Genomic DNA, 24,012 nt, shown 5'->3' on the forward strand with positions numbered 1-24,012 from the left:
TATTGTTTTTCTTGCTCTCTTGGATGCTGTTTTATAGTGAAGGCCAGGAAATTGGCATTTCCATCAGCCCGACCTCCCATTCCCATGATCTTTTCTTCCTTTAGGAAGTACCTGGCAAGAGAAGGTTGCCCACGCTCGGTCGCAGATGGAGCAACACAGCAAGAAACCCACAGCAATCTTGCTCTCTGGCCTTGAGGAGACGGCATGTAAGTCGGTTAATATTTAACAGGCTTCTATTTATATCTTTCTCTCCTAGATCCCTCTCCATCTATCTATCTATCTATCTATCTATCTATCTATCTATCTATCTATCTATCTATCTATCTATCTATCTATCTATCTATCTATTGTAGATATCTAGATATGTATGTATCAGAGGTATGTTGCTAATTTTTTTTACTACTGTTTTGGTGCTCACACGCGCGTGCAATGCCTCCCACTGCCGCTACTACCAGTTCACCCAATTCGGACCGAACTGGCAGCAAACCACCTCTGGTATGTATGTATCTGTCTGTCTATCTAGGTGTCTATCTCTCTATCTATCTATCATCTATCCATCCATCCATCTCTCTATTTCTCTATCTCTCTATCTCTCTATATCTCTATATCTCTATTTCTATCTCTATCTCTAAATCCACCAACTATCTAGCTAGCTCCAATCTTATTTTTATAAATACCTCAAGGCATTGAACATACCTAATACTCCTTCCTCCTCCTTTGTTCTTCCCAATAACAACCCAAGTTGGGCCCAAAGTCACCGAGCTGCGTTCATGCCTACATTCGTACTAGAATTCATAGTCTCCTGGTTTCTAGCCTGTAAACTCTAAGCAGTTTATAGAGTCAGCCTATTGCCCCCAACAATCTGGGTTCTCATTTGACCGACCTCAGAAGGATGGAAGGCTGAGTTAACTTTGAGCCGGTCAGAATCAAACTGCCAAACTGCTGGCAGTCAGAAGAATTAGCCTGCAATACTGCATTCTTACCACTGGGCCGCTATGGCTCTGTGCAGCATATTAAAGATTCGATTGTGTGTCTTGTTTCCTCGTTACACAAAAGCTGTCGTTATCTCCTCTTCCCATCTTTGTCTCAAATTCTTCTTCCTGGCCCCCTGCAGTGGCCTTGGCTCCTTTGCGTCCCTCTCCTGCTATTGTCTCTTCCTTTAATCACTTAACCGCTGTCCCGGTTTAATGCGGAAGTTATTAGAGATGTCTTTTTCTTCCCCTGTAGGGCTCTTCAATCTTCGAGGAGATGACATTCCTTACACCCCCGTCTTCTACGCTTACACGCTTCTCACCAAGACAGATATCAGGTACTTGATCTCCCTGCGACAATTCAGACAGCCGTCTGGTTCCCATCGTAAGTGGGGAACCTCCGCAAAATGTGGCCAAGGTCCAACGGAGCATTCAGTCACCCGCTTTCCATTCCTTTCCTTTCCCCTCCCATTCCATTTTTCTTTTGATTTCCCATCTCCGCCCCCACAGATCACCAGTGCTCAGACAATTCTCTTCTCTTGGTTTGCTGAAGAATTTTTGGGTCCCCTGGGTTCTCTTAAGCTGCCTGAGATCCTTCCTCTGTGCAGATTCATTTGGGCGGCATATATGGGAGTTGCTGAGGTCCTGGCAATGACCTCTGAAGTTCTTCAGGAAAGCAGAGGGAATAATAAAGCCCTTGGTGCCCATCTGAAAGTCTCGTAAGATCCAGGACAACCTCATGGGGCTGTCATCAGGTTTTAGGGTTTAGAGCGGTAGTGGGTTCTTACCAGTTTGGACCGGTTTGGCCCAACTGGTAGTGATATGGCAGCTTGCCCTATCACTACCGGTTCCCTGGTCTCTTCTGCTGTCACCGGCATGTTTCTGCACATGCGCAGAACAGTTTCGGTCAACTGTGCAGGCGCAGCAACGCACAGCGTAATTAATTCGTAATTTGTAATTTAATAAACTTATATGCCGCCCAATCCTGTAGGGCTCTGGGCGGCTTACAAATACGAGAATAAAACAAAAAATAAAAAAATAGGGCAAGGACAAGAACAGGTTTAAAAGGAACACAACATACACTCAACTTAGATGGGGGCTGCACCTTATACATGGGTCAACAGCCCCAGGCCTGCCGGAACAGCCAGGTTTTGGTGGCTTTTTGGAAGGCCGAGAGAGTAGGAAGGGTCCGGATCTCTGTGGGTAGATTGTTCCACAGGGCTGGAGTAGCTACAGAGAAGGCCCTCCCCTGAGGGGCCGCCAGCCGGCATTGTCCGGTCGACGGCACTTGGAGGAAGCCCAGCCTGTGAGTTCTTATGGGCTGTTGGGAGGCGTATGCGCAAGTGAAGTGAGCAGAGCGCAAGTAAAACGTCCTCTCAGCGAACCAGTAGTAAGCTGATTAGCAACCCACCTCAGGTTTAGAGCAGAGGTGGGCTGCTACGGGTTCATCCAGGTTCGTGAGACTAATATTATGGCCAGTTCAGAGAACCTCCAAATCCCACCCCTGGCTGGCCCCGCCCACCCTGCTCACCCTGCCTCTCCCACCCCAACCCACCCCTCTCAGGAGTCTCCACACGGCCCATTTTGCATGCAAGTGCAGCACCCGCATAGAGGCTCGGCGAGGGGAAAAAACAGGCCTCCTGGATGTTCCGGAAGGCCAGAAATGGACCTATTTTTTGGGCCTCTGGATGGCTTCCGGAGCCTAGGGGAGGCAGTTTTCACCCTCACAGAGTCTCAAGGAAAGCATCTAGAGACTGGGGAAGGTGAAAATGCCTCCCCCTGCTGTGATGCAGGAGGCCAATTAGGCCATGCCCACCCAGCAACTGGCCAGAGAACCCGTTGCTGAAATTTTCGAAGCCCACCCTTGGTTTAGAGCAAGGATGTCCAACCTCATCAACTTTAAGACTTGTGGACCTCAACTCCCAGAATTCTCCACGTTGGCTGGGGAATGCTGGGGATTGAAGTCCACAGGTCTTAAAGTTGACAAGGTCGGACACTCTTGGTTGGATTCCAAGTTAAATGTTGTCTGCAAACAGAATACAAGAATGTCAGAACAAGGAGGCTCCTGACCACAGCAGCAACGTGGCAGGTCCACATTTAGAGACAGTGAAAGGGTTGGTCCATGGGCTTCCAGAGCCTCTTGGCTGGGTGCCACAAAGGAATCCAAGTCCATCCAGCTGGACCTTTGAAACCATCTGGTACTTTGAACTCTGCCTAGAAATCTGAACTGATCTGGCAAGGCAAGGCTGACGTCCTTAAGGAGGAAATGAATTACAAGGCTTGTAAAATCATGGCGGGAATGGGAAAAGGGCCATGTTTATACACAGTGAACTTTGTGTAGTGGAAAGCAAGCATACATCTTGCATTTGAATTCACAGGCAGCAGAAGGAAGAGGGAAGCCTGCAGTGGGTCTGCCTGATAGAGCTTTGGGTTAAAATAACTTCACTGTTTAGGATAACGCAGATGGGGAGATTCAAAAACAAATGAACGATCCGCCATCGTCCGTGTTAGATTTGTATATGTTTTCAGCGAAGAGCAAAACAAATGCAGGGGAAGAGAGGCCTGTGTCAACCCGATGTCCTCCAGATGCCCTGCACTACAAGTTCCAAGAGCCTTTGTCCGTATGGGAATTGTAGTTCAGCGTCTCTGGAATGGGCCGAGTTCAAGGAAGCTGACTTAAGCCTTTTTCTTCACTGCTTGGAGAAGGGTTGTGGAAAGGCCTTTGAACTCATTCGTCTTCTTCTCAGTCGATGGTCAAGTAGGTTGAAAGCTGCAAGAAGTGCACTGAAATCTTGTCATGGCCAAAATTCAGCGGGTTGATGTTATCTCGATCATCAACTTTTAACCGGGGTGGGATTGAAAAATTTTAGCAACCGGTTCTCTGCCTGATTGCTGGGTGGGCGAGGCCAAGGTGGGCATGGCATACTCAGCCTCCTACACCATGGTGTGTGTGTGTGTGTATTTTTCACCCTCCCCAGACTCCAGAGTCTTTCCTTGAGCTTCCAGGAGGGCAAAAACAGCCTCCCCTGGGCCCTCCGGAGGCCAGAAATGGGTCTTTTCCCAGACTTCCAGAACTTCTGAGAGGCCCATTTTCCGCCCTCCCCAGACTCTGGAAGTGTTCCTTGAGCCTCCAGGAGGGCGAAAACAGCCTCCTCTTGGGCTCCAGAGGCCCTCTGGAGGCTGGAAATGGGGCCATTTTTGGACTTCCGGAGCTTCCGGGAGACCCATTTTTCACTCTCCCGGAGCCTCCGTGTGGGCACTTACTTGGTATCCACAATGGGCTGCATGGAGACTCCTGAGAGGGGTGGAGCAGGGTGGGGCCAGCCAGTACTTGGAACTACTGGTTTGGCGAACGAGATATAAAATTAACATCCGGTTCTCCTGAACCGGTCCAAACTGGTTGAACCCCACCCCTGCTTTTAACTGTGCCTAATTGGCAAAGGGGTTATGGGGCTAAAAGGAAGAAGCATGGCCAGGAAAATCTGCCCAACATTCGTAAAGGCCACATTTTCCTGATTAAACTCGCTTCCTTTTTTTTTTTTTCAAAAAACATTTTTATTAAGTTATAAAATATTATAAAATACAAAAGCAAATAGGAGGACAATGAGGGGAAAGGGAAGAGAAAAGTGAGGAAAGGTAGGGAAAGAAAAAGAAACATGGACTCCTGACTCTCTTGGTTACAGTAGAATAAGGCATTCACAACAAATCACAACTTTTTATTTTACCATAATATTATCAACCAGTCGTTTCTACAAAATTTCTATCAATCTAATCTGTGAAACCCAACATCAAAGTTTCATTCTTTTCCACCTCGAGCAAGGAGTTCAGAAGCGGTTTCCATGTAGAAACAAAAGTACTTCTGTACTTTTCTTTGAGCAGAGTAGTCAATTCTGACATTTCAGCCAACTCCCATCAGCTTCTGCAACCGTTCTTCTATAGGACGATTAAACTCATGTCCCGTCCCCCACATGGACATCTCAGTTTCCTTTGATTTGCCCCCAGTCTGTTTGTGAACCGGAGTCGGCTGAGCACCGAAGCACTCCAGATGTTGACAGCAGGGTGCCCGGGGTCTCCGTGTGTGAAGGTGGAAGACTACGGCCAGATAGGTGACAGCCTGAGAAAATATGCCCATCAAGACGGGGTGATCATCTGGATCGGAACAGAATACACAACTCTGGGCCTTTACAAGGAGATCCCTCAAGTAAGAGAGAAGAGCAAAGAAAGATACACTAATTCTTCTTCTCCCTCAACCTATCCTAATCTCACATTTCTCCCACGATTATAAGGAGAGTATCTCCTAACCCAGAGGTCAGCAACCCACGGCTCTCGAGCCGCATGTGGCTCTCTCATCCCTCTGCTGCGGCTCCCTGTCATCAGTCGCCACCACAATTTTGAGAGGAGTTTGCAGTTGAGGGTGAGGAAGCAGGGCACAGCAGGAAGAGACTCTATGGCAAGTCCTCCGGGATTGGGCAGCCTATAAATTTAATAAACAGTAAACAGTAAGTGGCGAGTTTTCCGGTCAGCTCCACAATTGATAGGGCTTTCGGTTAGGACAGGTAGAGGAAAAAGGATGCTGCGCTAGGAGGAGACTCTATGGTAGAGAAACCGGACTTCTGGTCGGCTTCAGAATTGAATGGGGAGCTTCCGGTTAGGACTTTTGTGGCTCTTTGAGTGTTTAAGGTTGCCGACCCCTGACTTAATGGCTCCCCACTTATGAGCTATCTCTTCTAACACCTGTTCAATCCAACAACTGAAATCCATTTTTAGAAGACCAGGGTTTAAGTAGAAGCGCAACAGAAGTTGTAAACAAGGACACGGCAAATAGAGCAAGTAGAAGAGGATAACTATCACGTGTCCATTATTACAACAGGCTATCAGCCAATTTAAAAAAAATAAATACCGAATTGGGCCTGTGCTACTATTTGCACCATGCTCCCAAGCACAAAGCAAGACCAATATAATTCTTGATTTCTAGGTGGGGGAAAAAAGAATAAATGTTTGATTTCCACTTGAGGAGGGCTTCATTCCACTTCCTTTTTCCTAGCTCTGATCCTTTAGATCGTGAATCTTCCAGAATCGTGACAAGCAAAGGAATCTGTGTTGATTGCAAAAAGGTTTGAAGATGACACGTGAAGAACAGAGGGCAGATTAATGCAACTGATTAATGGGATTTGCTGTGATGAGGGATGCAGTTGGTTAATATTTAAGCTCTGAAGGAGCCTCTTATAGATATGCTAAACCTTTCCCCAGTTTGAGCTTCTGGAGCCAACTCAGGGCCTGGGGACAGGTTAGGACTTTTTTTCTCCTCCCATCTCCAATAGTGGAAGGGTGCAGATTTCCTGAGATTCATGGACTAGCAAAAAGCTCTTGCAGGAAGTGCTCCATTCCAGGATCAACCTGACCTCAAATGAAATGTACCAACCGCAATAGCACAATAGACTTATATCCCACTTCACAGTGCTTTACAGCCCTCTCTCCAGGGGTGAAATCCAGCAGGTTCTGACAGGTTGTGGAGAACCAAGTAGCGGAAATTTTGAGTCGTTCGGAGAACCGGTGGTGGAAAGTTTGAGCAGTTCGGAGAACCAGCAAATGCCACCTCTTTTGCAATATCCTACCCCTGCCACGCCCACCAAGCCACACTCACCAAGCCACACCACACCCACCAAGCCATGCCCACAGAACCAGTAGTAAAAAAAAAATTGAATTTCACCACTGCCTCACTCTAAGCAGTTTACAGAGTCAGCCTCTTGCCCCCAACAATCTGGGTCCTCATTTCACCCAACTCGGAAGGATGGAGGCTGAGTCAACCTTGAGCCAGTCAGGGTCAAACTCCTGGCTATGGCAGAGTTAGCCTGCAATACTGCCCTCTAACCAATGTGCTGCTGTGTAGCTCTTTATGCTGAGACCCCAGTGAAGACTTGTTACCAGCTGTGCATTTACAGGTGCATCGCTCAAAAAATTGCTCTAATTCCCACAGTGCTGTCTTAGCCCTATGAAATTTACCCATGTAGTAGGCTGTATTGCTATTATCATCTTTCTCCTCTTCTCTTTTCTCCTCGTCTCGTTTTTCCTGTTCTCCTATTGTTATATTATGATTTATCACTTGTTATTTGTAGCTTATGATTAATTATTGTTAATTATGAACTATGACCTATAACTTTGTTGTTGTACATGTGTACACTAAGAGCTTATGCACCGGAGACAAATTCCTTGTGTGTCCAATCACACTTGGCCAATAAAGAATTCTATTCTATTCTATTCTACACATTATTCTAACCCTTACTCAACTCTACTCTATTCTACCCTACTCTATTCCTAATTTTATTCTGTTCTACCCCACTTCTCTATTCTATTCTTCATTATTCTATTCTATTCTACTCTATGCCTTACTCTACTCTACTCTTCCTAATTTTATTCTGTTCTATTCTATTCTTTCTCTATTCTATTCTGTTCTATTTATCTATTCTATTCTTCATTATTCTATTCTATTCTACTCTACTCTACACCTTTACTCTACTCTACTCCTAATTTTATTCTGTTCTGTTCAATTCTATTCTATTCTACTCTACATCTTACTCTACTCTACTCTACTCCACTCTACTCATAATTTTATTCTGTTCTATTCTGTTCAATTCAATTCAATTCTACTCTACTCTACACCTTACTCTACTCTACTCATAATTTTATTCTGTTCTGTTCAATTCTATTCTATTCTACTCTACTCTACACCTTACTCTACTCTACTCATAATTTTATTCTGTTCTGTTCAATTCAATTCTATTCTACTCTACACCTTACTCTACTTCACTCCTAATTTTATTCTGTTCTCTTCAGTTCAATTCTATTCTATTCTATTCTACTCTACTCTACATCTTACTCTACTCTACTCTACTCTACTCCTAATTTTATTCTGTTCTATTCTGTTCAATTCTATTCTATTCTACTCTACTCTACACCTTACTCTACTCTACTCCTAATTTTATTCTGTTCTGTTCTATTCTATTCTATTCTACTCTACTCTACACCTTACTCTACTCTACTCATAATTTTATTCTGTTCTATTCTGTTCAATTCAATTCTGTTCTACTCTACTCTACACCTTACTCTACTCCTAATTTTATTCTGTTCTGTTCAATTCTATTCTACTCTACTCTACTCCTAATTTTATTCTGTTCTATTCTATTCTATTCTATTCTATTCTATTCTACTCTACTCTACTCTGTTCTGTTCTATTCCATTCCATTCCATTCCACTCCTTTCTAAAGCCCCACATTCCTATTTGCAGGAAAGCCTCTTAGAAGACGACTACTCCCCTGTCATGCTCTCCAAGGCTGTCAAAAACTCCAAGGAGCAGAAGATGATGGAAGCCGCTCACGTATGTAATCCACAGCAGGGACACTTCCCCCGTGTGATGCAACGGCCTTGAGAGCCAAGGTCCAAAAGGGACCTTCAGGAATCAACAAAGAGGAACTCCCATAGCGGGAAAGATTTTCAGTGTTGCATTGTGAAGGTTGGGAAGCAAACTGGCCTAAAAGCTGAAGGACAGATGGGGCAGAGGGGCAGAGGTTAGAAGAACACAGTGTGTAGCTAGTCCTCAACTTATGACTACAATGGAAGCAGAATTTCCATTGCTAATTTAAGTGAGTCATAACTGAATTTATTAACTTTTTTTTTTTTTGCAATGTCTATGGAGATTCAGTCTTACAGGTCATATTTGTCCCAAAGGTGCTTTTTCAAAAGGCAACTGGACTTTTTTTCCCCCCCTTGAGAAAGAAGGAAAAAAAAGAAAGAAAGAAAAGAAGAAGAAAAAGAAAATATTTCAGTTCTCATCCAAGAACTCTTATTTAGGCTTTCTCCACTGATTCGAAGCATTCCAGGGGTGGTGACAGGACGCGGTGGTGGACGCGGTGGCCCAGTGCCTAAGATGCTGAGCTTGTCGATCAGAAAGGTCGGCAGTTCAGCGGTTCAAATCCCTAGCGCCACATAACGGAGTGAGCTCCCATGACTTGTCCCAGCTTCTGCCAACCTAGCAGTTTCAAAACAGGTAAAAATGCAAGTAGAAAAATAGGAACCACCTTTGGTGGGAAGGTAACAATAGCAATAGCAATAGCAATAGCAATAGCAATAGCAATAGCAATAGCAATAGCAATAGCAATAGCAATAGCAGTTAGACTTATATACCGCTTCATAGGGCTTTCAGCGCTCTCTAAGCGGTTTACAGATTCAGCATATTGCCCCCAACAACAATCCGGGTTCTCATTTTACCCACCTCGGAAGGATGGAAGGCTGAGTCAACCCTGAGCCGGTGAGATTTGAACAGCCGAACTGCAGAACTGCAGTCAGCTGAAGTAGCCTGCAGTGCTGCATTTAACCACTCCACCACCTTGGCGTTCCGTGCGCCTTCGGTGTTTAGTCATGCCGGCCAAATGACCACAGAGACGTCTTCAGACAGCGCTGGCTCTTCGGCTTTGAAACGGAGATGTGCACTGCCCCCTAGTGATGGGAAGCTGGCAGAAGCTAGGACAAGTTACACAGCACTAGGAATTCGAACCGCCGAACTGATGATCTTTCTGATTGACAAGCTCAGCATCTTAGTCACTGAGCCACCGTATCCCCATAAACTTCTTCTACCAGCTGGTTTTTCATCATGTGCAAAAAACTATGTGCCCAGACCTCTTCTTCCCCATTCTGCTTTTATGAATCACATTGAGAAGGAGAGTTAAAAATGTGTCAGAGGCTTTTGGTAATGTTCTCATTTCCCCCAAAGATAAAGATAAAAAAATTTTTTAAAAAGAGGCTTAGGAAGGCTGTGAGGCTGGAAATTGGTTCTTAGAATCACACTTTCGTAGCTATGTACACACGCTGTGTTTAACCTGGCTATTAAATTAACCTATTTGGAAGCAGGAGATTCTCCCCATGGACTGGATCGCACTAACCCCAAAAGCCAGATTACCACATCAGGATAAACCATTAAAAAAAATCCAAACATTATTCAAACTCACCCAAGCAGACTGTTGTGTAAATATAGCTCCAAGGGTTTTATTAAACCAGGGAAAGTGCTGAGAGAGCAGAACAAGAAGTCCCTATTTCAATCTTATTTATTTTATTTCATTATTATTTTATTTTATTATTTTTATTATTTTTTATTATTTTTATTTACAGGTGAAACTCGAAAAATTAGAATATTGTGCAAAAGTTCATTTATTTCAGTAATGCAACTTAAAAAGTGAAACTAATATATGAGATAAGACTCATTGAAGCATCCTGGTCTTTCATAACCGCTCAGCAGTGCCACAGGCTGATAGCTTCCATGCCACACCGCATTGAGGCAGTAATTGCTGCAAAAGGGGCCCAAACCAAGTACTGAGTACATATGCATGCTTATACTTTTCAGAGGTCCGATATTGTTCTATGTACAATCCTTGTTTTATTGATTGCATGTAATATTCTAATTTTCTGAGATGGTGGATTTGGGGTTTTCATGAGCTGTACGCCATAATCATCCCAATTGTGACAAATCACGGCTTGAACTATCTTGCTTTGCATGCAATGAGTCTTATCTCATATATTAGTTTCACCTTTTATGTTGCATTGCTGAAATAAATGAACTTTTGCACGATATTCTAATTTTTCGAGTTTCACCTGTATTATTTTATTTATTATTTTATTTATTTTATTTATTAGTTTGTCAAACATGTACAAGATAGCGAGGATAAGTATGAACATGGACATGAACAAAGGAAATAAGCACAAATAAATGGGGACAGTAGGACAGGGAAAGTAGGCACACTGGTACACTTATGCACGCCCCCTTTATGGACCTCTTAGGAATGGGGTGAGGCCCACGGTAGAGAGTTTAAGGTTGAAGCTGTGAGGGTTTGAGGCTGTAACAATGGAGTCAGGTAGAGCATTCCAGGCGTTGACCACTCTGTTGCTGAAGTCGTATTCTCTGCAACTGAGTTTGGAGTAGTTTACCTTGAGTTTGTATCAATTGTTTGCCCAATTGATTGTGGTTGAAGCTAAAGAAGCTGTTGACAGGTAGGACATTGTAGCAGACAATTTTGTGTACTACACTTAGATCAGACTGAAGGCGGTGCAATTCCAGATTGACCAAGCCCAAAATTTCAAGCCGGGTGGCATAAGGGATTCTATTGTGACTATTCTGACTCCGGAAAAAATAAAAAGAAAACAAGGCATGGGTGTTTTCCTATCCAAACTTGGTATTGCTACTTCTCCCCCTCCGTGCTAGTTCTCCTGCTTTAGTGCAGGGTGAGTGACAGAGGGCCTTGCCTGGGTCTCTCTTTGCTTTGCGTTGGCTCAGATACGAGATGCCGTGGCGCTGATCCGGTATTTGGTTTGGCTGGAAAAGAACGTGCCCAAGAACTCTGTGGATGAGGTGTCTGGAGCACATTACCTGGACGCGCTACGAAGGTCAGTTTGAGTGGGGCAATTTTAGGTGCCACTAATAAGCAGAGGGAAATAGTGCAACTAGTGAGGCAGATAAAACATTAGCAGAATGAATGCATCTATTCCCCCAAAAGGAATGAATGAATTAATTAATTAATTAATCTATCTTTCTCTTTCTTTCTTTCTTTCTTTCTTTCTTTCTTTCTTTCTTTCTTTCTTTCTATCCTATCATCTATCTGTCCTATCATCTATCATCCATCCATCCATCTATCTCTTTCTATCTATCCTATCATCTATCTATCTATCTTTCTACCTAACCTATCAATCTATCTGTCCCTCCGTCCATCCTATCTATCTATCTATCTATCTATCTATCTATCTATCTATCTATCTATCTATCTATCTATCTATCTATCTATCTACCTATCTATCTATTTATCTATCTATCTATCCATCTATCTTTCTACCTTTCCTATCTATCTATCTTTATTTCTACCTATCCTATCTATCTATCTCTGTCCCTCCATCCATCCATCCATCCTCTCTATCTATCTATCTATCTATCTATCTATCTATCTATCTATCTATCTATTATCTATCTATCTATCTATCTATCTATCTATCTTTCTACCTTTCATATCTCTCTATAGATCTATCTTTCTTTCTACCTATCCTATCTATCTATCTCTGTCCCTCCGTCCATCCTATCTATCTATCTATCTATCTATCTATCTATCTATCTATCTATCTATCTATCTATTATCTATTATCTATCTATCTTTCTATCTTTCTATCTTTCTATCTTTCTACCTTTCCTATCTCTCTATCGATTTATCTTTCTTTCTACCTATTCTATCTATCTATCTATCTATCTATCTATCTATCTATCTATCTATCTATCTATCTATCTATCTATATCTATACATCCATCCATACATCCATACATCCATACATCCTAGCTAGCTAGCTATCTGGTGCTGCTATCAAAATTAATTCCACAAATTGGTTGGCACCTTGATGCTTTGAATTGTCAACCAGAGATCAAATTGTTCTGATATTTTAAACTAGAGAACTCTCTTGAACTCTTGAGATATTGAATTAATGATGCAAATCAGCTAGAATATATCCTATAATCCCAGTAAGAAATTCAGCTCAATGGATGCATTGCCCTGAAGGATAATAGGAATTGTTCACGTTTTAGCTTGGTGCACTATGCAAACCCAGCGACTAGGAGCTTATTCAAGAAACTCTGATTGTTTTAACACAAGGTGGGGGTCCAGTCACAGAATGCCAGATGTCCTTCCTTCTTCCACAGGGAAGAGTCGTACTGCAAGGGGCCGAGCTTTGAGACCATCTCAGCCAGTGGCTTGAATGCAGCCTTGGCTCATTACAGGTACCGGGAAGACGAGGGGGGAAGAGGGAAGATTTTAACAGAGGGTGTAGAACAGGCAAATGTCTCCTCAATAACCATCTAAATAAGAGCTAGCAGTGTGCGGCGGCAGCCAAAAATGCCAGTGCAATCCTAAATTGCATAACAGAGGGATACAATCAAGATCAAGTGAGGTAGTAATACCACTGTATAAAGCCCTAGTAAGACCACACCTAGAGTACTACATCTAGTTTGATCACCACACTATAAAAAAGATGTTGACCCTCTAGAAAGAATGCAGAGAAGAAGCAACCAGGATGATTACGGGACTGGAGGCTAAAACATACGATGAACGGTTGCAGGAACTGGGCATGGCTACTCTAGTGAAGAGAAGGACTTGGGGAGATGTGATAGCAGCATTCTAATATTTGAGGGGCTGCCACAGAGAGGAGGGGGTCTAGCTATTTCCCAAAGCACCTGAAGGCCAGACAAGGAACAATGGATGGAGACTGAACAAGGAGCGATTCAACCTGGAAATAAGGAGAAATTTCCTGACAGTGAGAACAATCAACCCATGGAACAGAAGTTCCCTTCGGAAGTTGTGGGAGCTTCATCACTGGAGGCTTTCGAGAAGAGACTGGACTGTCCTCTGTCAGAAATAGTGCGGGGTTTGCTTGGGTGGGGAGTTGGACTAGATGATCTACAAGGTCCCTTCCAACTCTGTTAATCGGTATCTGTATCTTTCTATCTAAATGCGTGAAAGGGATTATCTTTGATACTCTTTAGAGCCGAGGTGGCACAGTGGTTAAATGCAGCACTGCAGGCTACTTCAGCTGACTGCAGTTCTGCAGTTCGGCTGTTCAAATCTCACCGGCTCAGGGTTGACTCAGCCTTCCATCCTTCCGAGGTGGGTAAAATGAGGACCTGGATTGTTGGGGGCAATAGGCTGACTCTGTAAACTGCTTAGAGAGGGCTGAAAGCCCTATGAAGCGGTATATAAGTCTAACTGCTATTACTATTGCTATTTAGCCATGGATTTCTTTGAAGGCAACGTACCTTTCCTTGTTTTTCTTTCAGCCCATCCAATTTTACCGCTCGAAAGCTGTCTCTGAATGAAATGTACTTATTGGATTCTGGAGGACAATATTTGTGAGTATGGCCATCAAGAGCCACCTTCTGGATCAAGGTCAGAGGCCAGCATTTGATGGAAAGGTTTCAAAGGATCTTCCTGGCTAAGGGTTAAAATTGGGGTGAACTCAGAGAACAGCCATTTAGTATAGTTTATTACGCTTCATTGAATTGATGTTGAGTCTTGTTACCCAGATAGATACCGTAGATAAGAGTTTTCTCCAGTAGGATCTGATCCTTCAGGTCTTCCAACCATACACCCATATAATTGAGTCCATTCACCTTGTGCTGGTTGGCACCTTCTCTTTCCTTCCTCAGCTCTTTAGCACAAAGTTGTTTTTCTTTGACTAACCATCCACTTCCTCCTTAAAGGGATGTGGTGGCTCAGTGGCTAAGACGCTGAACTTGTCGATCAGAAAGGTCGGCAGTTTGGCGGTTTGAATCCCTAGCACCGCATAACCGAGTGAGCTCCCGTTACTTGTCCCAGCTTCTGCCAATCTAGCAGTTTCAAAGCATGTAAAAAATGCAAGTAGAAAAAATAGGAACCACCTTTGGTGGGAAGGTAACAGCGTTCTGTGCACCTTTGGCATTTAGTCATGCCAGCCACATGACCATGGAGATGTCTTTGGACAGCGCTGGCTCTTTGGCTTTGAAACGGAGATGAGCACCGCCCCCTAGAGTCAGGAACGACTAGCACATATGTGCGAGGGGAACTTTTACTTTTACCTTACCACTTCCTCCTTAGTTGAAATTTTGAGGTTTAGGGGCAACAGAGTGGATCTATCAGAAGAACATTATCCAAATAAATAGTGATATTTGATCTTCACAGAGAGGAGTAAACATAATTACATACACAAGTCCTTTCTTGGAGGAAGGAACACCAGAATAGAGTTGTGAAAAATGTCATTTCAAAGTGTTCTCTTTCAGGATAAAAACAGGCAGGTATTACGAATCTACCTTTTAAAAGAAACCAGAAGTCTCCCATTCATCAAAGAATTCGAGGCAAAAGTTATTCCTTCGGAATGAAAGAATTTAGTTTTGAATTGCAGTATTGCAAAGAGCCTGATTAGGTAGGATTTATTGTGCAACATTGGGGCAATTGGTTTGTTGTTGTTAGTTGCGAAGTCGTGTCCGACCCATTGCGACCCCAGGGACAACATTCCTCCAAGCCTTCCTGTCCTCTACCATCCTCCAGAGTCCGTTTAAGCTCACGCCGACTGCTTCAGTGACTCCATCCAGTCACCTCCTTCTCTGCTGTCCCCTTCTTCTTTTGCCCTCCATCTTTCCCAGCATGAGGCTCTTCTCCAGGGAGTCCTTCCTTCTCATGAGGTGACCAAAGTGTTTGAGTTTCATCTTCAGGGTCTGACCTTCTAAAGAGCAGTCAGGGTTGATCTCCTCTAAGACTGACCGGTTTGATCACCTTGCAGTGAGGTGATTGGTTACCATTCTTATAAAATAATCCAGCATCAGGAAATCTATCCCTGATCTGGCATAGGTAACCCAGGGACCATACACCAGACCTGGCTTTACTCCTCTCTGTCCTTTAGAAGGGCTAAAACAAAGATTTTGCTCTGTAAAGCCGACACGATGGCCACAGGATTCTCCCGGGACGCCTGAAGATCGGTGGCTCGGTAGAGGGTCCGCGGAGGAAGTTCCGTCTTGACATAGCTTCTTCCTTGTTTCTCATTTCGTAGTGACGGCACCACAGACATCACTCGGACCATCCACTGGGGGGAGCCCACAGCTTTTCAGAAGGTAAGGCTGAATCTCAAACACACCTGAATGGTACACGTACGGTAGTATTGCTTTCCTCCAAAAAAAAACAGCTCCAGAGATGCCTCACTTTTTATTTCCTCGCTGTTGGCTTAGAAGGAGATTTTTCAACAGACTGCTCAGAGTTTACTTTGAGACTAAGCTTCAGCTGGCTTTCTCCAGGAAATCTAACACCTTCCTAGGGGGAGCAGAAGGACTGGGGTTCCCCCCCCCACCCATCCAAAGCATCCAATTCAGGCTCTCTGGTGAAACGAAGGGTGTCCCAAAAATCCATAATTGGCACCATATGGGAAAAGTTACAAGCACTTCTCATGAAAACAATCAAATTTCTAGCCTTTTGTCCAGCGAAGTGTAGAGTAGAATGTTCACTAAAATGTACTGTGGTGTTTTCCAACAGCTAGAGGAGAAATGCTTTATATAGACAAGAAGAAGGGATATATTATAGAGCCGTGGTGGTGCAGTGGTTAGAGTGCAGTACTGTGGGCGTCTTCTGCTGACTGCCGGCTACCTGCAATTTGGGAGTTCAAATCTCACCAGGCTCAAGGTTGACTCAGCCTTCCATCCTTCCGAGGTGGGCAAAATGAGGACCCAGACTGTGCGGGCAATATTCTGACTCTATAAACTGCTTAGAGAGGGTAGTAAAAACACTGTGAAGCGGTATATAAGTCTAAGTGCTATTGCTATCATTGCTATTATCTTCAACAAAGTACTGGATGAATAATGAGAGAGATGGAATATGGAGGTCTTGTGAGAGAGAGGCAGTGGTGGGATTCAGCCCGTTATTGGCATGCATGCATGCGTGACAATCAGCCGAGCCATGTCGTCTGGCACGCATGGCATCGCCTGTTCCTCTTTTGGGTTTCTGGCATGCATGCGCCCCGCGATGATCAGCTGGCATGCTCACACCAGAAAACAGAAGACCAGCTCTTCCAGTTTCCGGCACTGAATTCATGCCAAAAACCTGGGAGAGGAATGGGCGCGTACCAGAAAACATGACTCCGTGTGCCGCTTCGGGCATGGGTGCCAAAGGCTTGCCATCACAATTCTAGGATTCCTATAAATTCAACTGACCCTTTTCTTCCCAAATATGACTTCAGGACATCTTTTCTTCTGTAGGACGCCTACACGAGAGTGCTGATGGGAAATATTGACTTGAGCAAGCTTGTTTTCCCACCCAGAACGTCAGGTGAGAGAATATGGGAGAGAAAGGGGGGGGGAGAGAAAGCAAGGAAAGCTAACATCCTTACTGATGATTTCCCCGGTTTTCTTCTCTGGTTGTGAAGAAATCCAACAACTCTCACATTTTGGGCATAAATATAGACAGGGCTCCCTCAAGGGGTAAAGACCTTGAGAGATAATATGCAGTCTGCTCAAGCTGATGCCAGCCTGATGGGCTCCAGATGTGTTCTTGACATCCTTGGCCAGAAGGAACGGAAGCTATTTGAAGCATCTGGAAACCAGTATGTTGAAAGAAGCTGAGCTAGAATAATCGTCATTTCACCGCACGTATCTTGGACCGCCTTCTCTGCCTCCTAAACATCTTAGGCTTTAGAATACTTGCCTGCCTTTGCTTTACCGCAACAGCCTAGAATTGCATCTCCTCCAAATTTCTACTCGGTGTACGACATTCCTGTACCCTCGTTTTGTTTTTGTTTTTAATTACACATAAATAAATCAACCTAAATATTTTCCCCGCAGAGACTAAGCGAGATTTTATTTCCGCGTTGCAGGAAGAATGGTGGAAGCATTCGCTCGCCGGCCCTTGTGGGAAGCGGGGTTGAACTATGGCCATGGCACGGGCCATGGCATCGGCAACTTCCTGTCTGTTCATGAGTGTAAGTGGCATGAAGACCAGGTCAGACCGCGTGTCTTTGGCTGCTCGGGGACAGTAGGTCTGGGAGGGAACCACTGATCAGCATGAGGAATGGAGAAGCTATGGCTTTCCAGATGTTGCTACAACTGCCTCTGCAAGCTGGCGGGTCAGCTGAGAGTTGTAGCGCTGCAGCATCTGAAAGGCCTGTCTGATTATTTAATAATTCAATTCTCATTGGCTCAACTGTTTCTCCAGTCCTAGAGCAGACAGTATGATTTCATGGGGGAAAGTCTGGGGTTTTTTATATGTATGTTTACCGATAGAAGAGAATATCTGTGGCTTGGGGTTGAACTGCAAGGTCCTTGGTGCTCTCTGAGCTTCGTTGTTTTCTTGCAGATGTTTCATTACCTAACTAGGTAACCTCATCAGTGCTAGAAGGGAGAGGAGGAGGAGGAGGAGGAGGAGGAGGAGGAGGAGGAGGAGGAGGAGGAGGAGGAGGAGGAGGAGGAAGTTGAGGAGGACTGTGGAGTCCTTGGTGCTCTCTGAGCTTTGCTGTTTTCATGTAGATGTTTCATTACCTAACTAGGTAGCCTCATCAGTGCTAGGAGGAGGAGGAGGAGGAGGAGGAGGAGGAGGAGGAAGAGGAGGAGGAGGAGGAGGAAGAAGAAGAGGAAGAGGAAGTTGAGGAGGACTGTGGAGTCCTTGGTGCTCTCTCAGCTTGGTTGTCTTCTTGCAGATGTTTCATTACCCAAGTAGGTAACAGCATCAGTGCTAGAAGGCAGAGGGGTTTGCTGTCTGTTTATATACAAGTGATTTGCCCTGCCTGTTAGGAAACCCCTCTCCCTTCTAGCACTGATGCTGTTACCTAGTTGGGCAATGAAACATCTGCAAGAAGACAACCAAGCTGAGAGAGCACCATGGCCCCCATGGATAGGTTTTCCAGTTTCTCACCATTCCTCTCCACACGTTGCTAAGCACATTCCCCAAATACTTACCTGGATGAACCAGCTTTCTTGGGACAACGCTGGGTTGTCCCTCTGTCCCTCGGGTTCTGAAGAGCCCTTAGTAGGCATCGCAAAGAGGGAAAACATCAGGGGTGAAATCCATGTACCTCCACTACCAGTTTGCAAATGTTGAGTGCTCGCGTGACCTCCTCGCGTGCACAGGACCTTCCGCACATGCGCAGAATGTCAAAAGCAGGACGTGATGAGGTCCAGGTGAGTTGGGTGGAGCCTCACGCCACCACCGCTACCGGTTCACCTGAACTGGATAGATCTGGTTGAATTGCACCACTGGAATACATCCTTCTGATTCGAGATGATGGAAGCAAAATTTGAGGTGATAGAAGCAAAATTCGAGATGATGGAAGCAAAATTTGAGATGATGGAAGCAAAAGAGCTTCGTATGATAAAGAGCCCCCACTTTGCACCCAGAAAATTCCAGTTCAGGCTTTTCACACCTTCAGATAGACTTGGAAAGATTCAATTCAAAACCAGATCTAGGATTGCCATTTATGGGCTGAAAAAAAAAATCCAACCAGAAACCAGTCAAGGTTTATTGCTTTGCTGGCATCTAGTGGCAATTTGGATTTTTATAGCTCATTAGTCCTAATTTAAGTCAATTTCCACATCAACTTCGTGAATGAGGTCCAATCCCGCTTACTGAAATGATTGAAAGGTCCACATTAATTCCCTTTGAATCGTCCGTTTGATTGTACCATCAGGGTACTAATTTCATCGAAAAGACCAGCTGGAGATTGTACAAGAACTTTTATCAATCAAACCAGCTTCATCCAACGCAGCATATTCGATTTGATCATCCACTAGCAGAAACGGTATTGACTTTTTACGCAAGAGAGGTTTTGCAGAGCCACACTCCCTAATGTTTTGTGATGTGCTCCAGGTGTGGCTGTGAAACACACTGCACAACGCATGGTGAGTTTGTCAGGGAAAGTCACAAGAAGAAGAAAAAGCAGCGCCTCTTACTGTATAACGGCTTGAGTTGGCCAACTATTTTGGTTTTCAGAAATAACATTTTCCTTCCTCCATCAGGGCCTGTGGGGTTCCAGACCAGCAACGTTCCTTTGGACAAGGGGATGTTCACTTCCATAGGTAGGTCAACCTAGCTTCATTTCATTTCTTGTTCTTGGGCCATATCCGTCATTGGACGTTGGCGATCATGTTGGCGATCCTATTTTTATCAACAGCCACACGAAAAAGTTCTACTGTGTTTTGGCCAAACCAGCCCTTAGATTTTGAAGCCATGATGTTCTTTTTCTGCCTGGACCTTGTTTGCCGGTTCCACCACAAAACCGTGTTCGACTAAAGCGCGCTCGACGAAACCGCGTACCTGACGTCATCAAAGCGCGACGAAAAAAGCACGCTGTGAACGCTAAAGCTAAAATTAACCCCTAAACCTAAACCTAACCCCCCTAAACCTAACCCTAAACCTAACCCTAAACCTAACCCTTAACCTAACCCTAAACCTAACCCTAAACCTAACCCTTAACCTAACCCTAAACCTAACCCTAAACCTAACCCTAAACCTAACGCTAAATCTAACCCTAACCCTTAACCTAACCCTAACCCTAACCCTAACCCTTAACCTAACCCTAAACCTAACCCTAACCCTTAACCTAACCCTTAACCTAACCCTAACCCTAAACCTAACCCTTACCTTAACTTGAATCGGCTTTCTTTCAAAGCTCTTTGTAAAGCACCCTTTTTTCTCCGCAGTCGCTGTTGTCACGCTGCTGATGACATCAGCGACGCGGTTTAATTGGGCGCGCTTTAGTGGACCGCGGTTTTGTTGTGCCACGTGTTTGCCTTCAATTTTTCCCTGGAGGGTTAGGGTTAGATCGTATTTTTCTGGGTGTTGCATCACAGGCCCGAAATATTCTAATTTTTACTTTTTAATGGTTTTTTTTTAATATATTTTTATTCTTTTTAAACAAAACAACAGATACAAAACAAAGCAAGAGAAGAAGAAAAAGAACAACTTTCCTCCATTTCATCAAGCATGTTGTTTGGTTACAAGATTTTGTGCATCAATTCTTAAGCTCAGGATAAACATCACTGGTTTACATTAAACATAACTAAAGGTTTCACTGTCATTCAGCATTATGTGTTCAAATTTCCATTAATATTCTTTCATTTGTAACAATCCTTGTTTCCTTAAATTCATAATTATCTATCAAATAACAAGGAGTCTTTAAAGTATTACAGTGTCACTTATCTCTAAGGAGAAAGAGTGAAGAATAGAATAGAATAGTGGCGCAGTGGTTAGGGTGCAGTACTGCAGGCCACTTCAGCTGACTGTTATCTGCAGTTCAGCAGTTCAAATCTCACCGACTCAAGGTTGACTCAGCCTTCCATCCTTCCGAGGTGGGTAAAATGAGGACCCAGACTGTGGGGATGATATGCTGACTCTGTAAACCGCTTAGAGAGGGCTGAAAGCGGAATATAAGTCTAACTGCTATTGCTATTAATTTATAATATACATTCATATTTTCAATTGACCATAATGTCACCAATCATCCAGAATTCCAAGAAGAGTTTCCCATTATTAATGATTAAACCATATAGTGGTTAAGTATTTCAATTCATGTATATATCAATTATTCCTTACATCATCAATGATCCGTTTAATATACAAAGATCTTTCTAATATAAAATGGTCACTACATACAATTATACCAAAGTATTCAAATCATCCCATTCTTATTACATTAAAATCATTATTGTCCTTTATATATCATGTGAGTAGTACTCTATATCATAACAAGAAAAGAAGAAACAAAAAACTATTACAACATAAGTAAACAATTTCATTCCCAGATGTTTTTATCTAACCATTGGTAAAACAAGTCCCATACTTTTGGTTCCACCACAAATGTGCGTACGACAAAAGCGCGTGTGACTAAACCGCGGTGACAAAACCACGCCGTCAAAACCGCGGAGACGAATGAACGCTGAAGCGTGCTGACAAAAGCGCGCCGACAGAAGCGCGCCAACAGAAGCGCGCCGACAGAAGCGCGCTGTAACATAACCCTAAACCTAACCCTAAACCTAACCCTAAACCTAACCCTAAACCTAACCCTAAACCTAACCCTAAACCTAACCCTAAACCTAACCCTAAACCTAACCCTAAACCTAACCCTAAACCTAACCCTAAACCTAACCCTAAACCTAACCCTAAACCTAAACCTAACCCTAAACCTTACCTTAACTTAAATCGCGCTTCTGTGGCGCGCTGTTGTCGGCGCGCTGTTGTCGGCGCGCTTTTGACATCGCGGTTTTAGCGCCGCGGTTTTCTCGGCGCGCTTTTGACGTTCGCGGTTATGTCGTGCCACGATACTTTTTAATGGTTTTGATGACGTCCCTTGGCTTTCCCAGGAGGCTTATCACCACCTCCTTTCTGATTTTGTCAACCCAACTTATACGTAACAGCCGCCTCTAAATCCACATTTCAAATGCTTCTAATTTCTTCAAGCGGCTTTTGGTCAGAGACCGACTCTCCACTCCGTAGAGCAGGGTAGAAAAGATGTAGCATCCTCCGAGCCTGATTTTCAGTCTTAGGTTTATGTCGGGAACTGCAGAAGACCTTCTTCGTTATGAAGAATGTTGTCCAAGCTTTCTCTAGCCTTGTCTTTCCTTCAGTGTCTTTACTAACTTTATTTCATTTATTTATCACATTTATTTGCCCCGCACCTCGCGGCTCAAGGTAATTCTGAGTGTCTTGCAAGATAAAATTCCGCAAACATTTGACAATTTATAAACATAACATCGGAAATATCTCAGATTTTGTTCCTTGCTCCTTTTCTTCCTTCCTCTGCCCTCCAGAGCCTGGTTATTATCATGATGGGGAATTTGGAATCCGTCTCGAGGATGTTGCCCTTGTGGTACAAGCTAAGACCAAGGTGAGGCCCTTTTTTCCTGCCTTTGATCAGTCCACTCACAACACGCCATCCATCAAAGGATCGCCTCTGGGCAGGCGGTTGGCTATGAGAAGCTAGGAAAATCAGTCTTAGCAGTAGATATATTGCAATGCAGAGAATTAGATGTGTGGGATCTGGAATGTTACCTGTAGACCAGGGGTGGGTTCCTGCCAGTTCTAACCTCTTCTATAGAAGAGGTTCCACAAATCTACAGTGCCGTTTAGAGCCGCTTCCAGCTCCCTCCCCCCCGCCCGTCCGCATATCATCAAGATGAAGAGCGAGAGGAGGAATTCTGGGAGTTGAAGTCCACAAGTCTTAAAGCTTTCAAGTTTGAACACCCCTGGGTTTTTTTTCTAAAGGGTTTGGGGTGCAAGGGTCTTGTAACTTGACAGCTTTAAGACTTGCGTGCTTCAAATGCCAGAGTTTCTGAGCCAATATTTTGGTTGCTAAGCAAGAGCGTTGTTAAGTGAGTTTCATCACATTCAGTGGTGGGTTTCAAAAATTGTTCGAACGTACTCTGTGGGCGTGCCCTCCTTTGTAGGAGTGGCTTGTCGCCCATGTGACCGGATGGGAGTGGCTTGCCGCCCATGTGACCGGATATGAAGATGCCGACGACACTTGTCAGAACCACCTTAAATTACCTCACACACAGCACTGGCATGCATAAGAATATGATGTAAACTTGTTTTTTAAAAAGCATCTTTGGTTTGCGTTAAAACAACTTCAACACACGCAATGTTCTGATTGCACCACAAATGCAGTAGTCATCCTTACCTTTCACAGAGGCGCTGAGTTTTATAAATACGAGCATGATAGTGTAGAATAATCATATCCAAGGACCAGTGGTGGGTTTAAAAAAATTTTGAACCCTCTTCTGTAGGTGTGGCCTGCTTTCCGGGTCCCCTGGTGGAACCTCTTCTAACCGGTTCGGTAGATTTGACTAACCGGTTCTACTGAATAGGTGCGAACTGGTAGGAACCCACCTCTGAACACATTTTACAAGTTGACCATGCTCACCCAGCCACATGGCTGGCAAGCCACTCCCACCCAGTCACATGGCCAGCAAGCCACTCCCACAAAGCAGGCCACACCTACAGAAGAGGTTCTAAAAAAATTTGAAACCCACCACTGCTGTAGACTCATCCGTGGCATGCTAGAGGCACCTGGGGAAAAGGAATCTGGGATAGTGGGAAGGTAACAGCGTTCCGTGTGCCTTCGGCATTTATTCATGCCGGCCACATGACCACGGAGACATCTTCGGACAGCGTTGGCTCTTCGGCTTTGAAACAGAGATGAGCACTGCCCCCTAGAGTCGGGAACGACTAGCACATATGTGCGAGGGGAACCTTTACCTTAATACATACTTGTAATAACAGATGTATACAGTGGTTAGGACCCCAGCTGGAGAGTAGGCAGGGGATAACTCATTATCCCATGCCCAGAATTTCAATGGAAAAAACGTTTTTATTTATTTCTTCAAGAAGCAACGCATACATTCTAATGATAGGCACGCTGGAACGAACTCCCCGTGGAGATTCGCACCCTCACCACCCTCCAGGCCTTCCTCAAAGCCCTTAAAACCTGGCTGTTCCGACAGGCCTGGGGCTAAAGAACC

The 24,012-nt window shown here is 44.2% G+C and overlaps 1 protein-coding gene across 1 annotated transcript in view; it reads left to right on the plus strand.

The window, feature by feature from the left end:
• The window catches only part of XPNPEP2 (X-prolyl aminopeptidase 2), a 35,833-nt gene that overhangs the window by 11,069 nt on the left and 752 nt on the right, over positions 1 to 24,012 (plus strand). Inside the window, exons 8-19 of the mRNA XM_087727078.1 lie at positions 105 to 206; positions 1,228 to 1,309; positions 4,974 to 5,172; positions 8,257 to 8,346; positions 11,293 to 11,402; positions 12,694 to 12,771; positions 13,825 to 13,896; positions 15,570 to 15,630; positions 16,765 to 16,834; positions 17,379 to 17,483; positions 19,513 to 19,572; positions 22,303 to 22,379. Of these exons, the coding sequence (XP_087583204.1) occupies positions 105 to 206; positions 1,228 to 1,309; positions 4,974 to 5,172; positions 8,257 to 8,346; positions 11,293 to 11,402; positions 12,694 to 12,771; positions 13,825 to 13,896; positions 15,570 to 15,630; positions 16,765 to 16,834; positions 17,379 to 17,483; positions 19,513 to 19,572; positions 22,303 to 22,379 (1,106 nt within the window). The remainder of the gene's footprint in view (positions 1 to 104; positions 207 to 1,227; positions 1,310 to 4,973; positions 5,173 to 8,256; positions 8,347 to 11,292; positions 11,403 to 12,693; positions 12,772 to 13,824; positions 13,897 to 15,569; positions 15,631 to 16,764; positions 16,835 to 17,378; positions 17,484 to 19,512; positions 19,573 to 22,302; positions 22,380 to 24,012) is intronic.

Source organism: Thamnophis sirtalis, unplaced genomic scaffold, assembly GCF_051295495.1.
Source record: "Thamnophis sirtalis isolate CommonGarterSnake01/CBP01778 unplaced genomic scaffold, rThaSir2_p1.2 scaffold_13, whole genome shotgun sequence".
Lineage (NCBI taxonomy): Eukaryota > Metazoa > Chordata > Lepidosauria > Squamata > Natricidae > Thamnophis > Thamnophis sirtalis.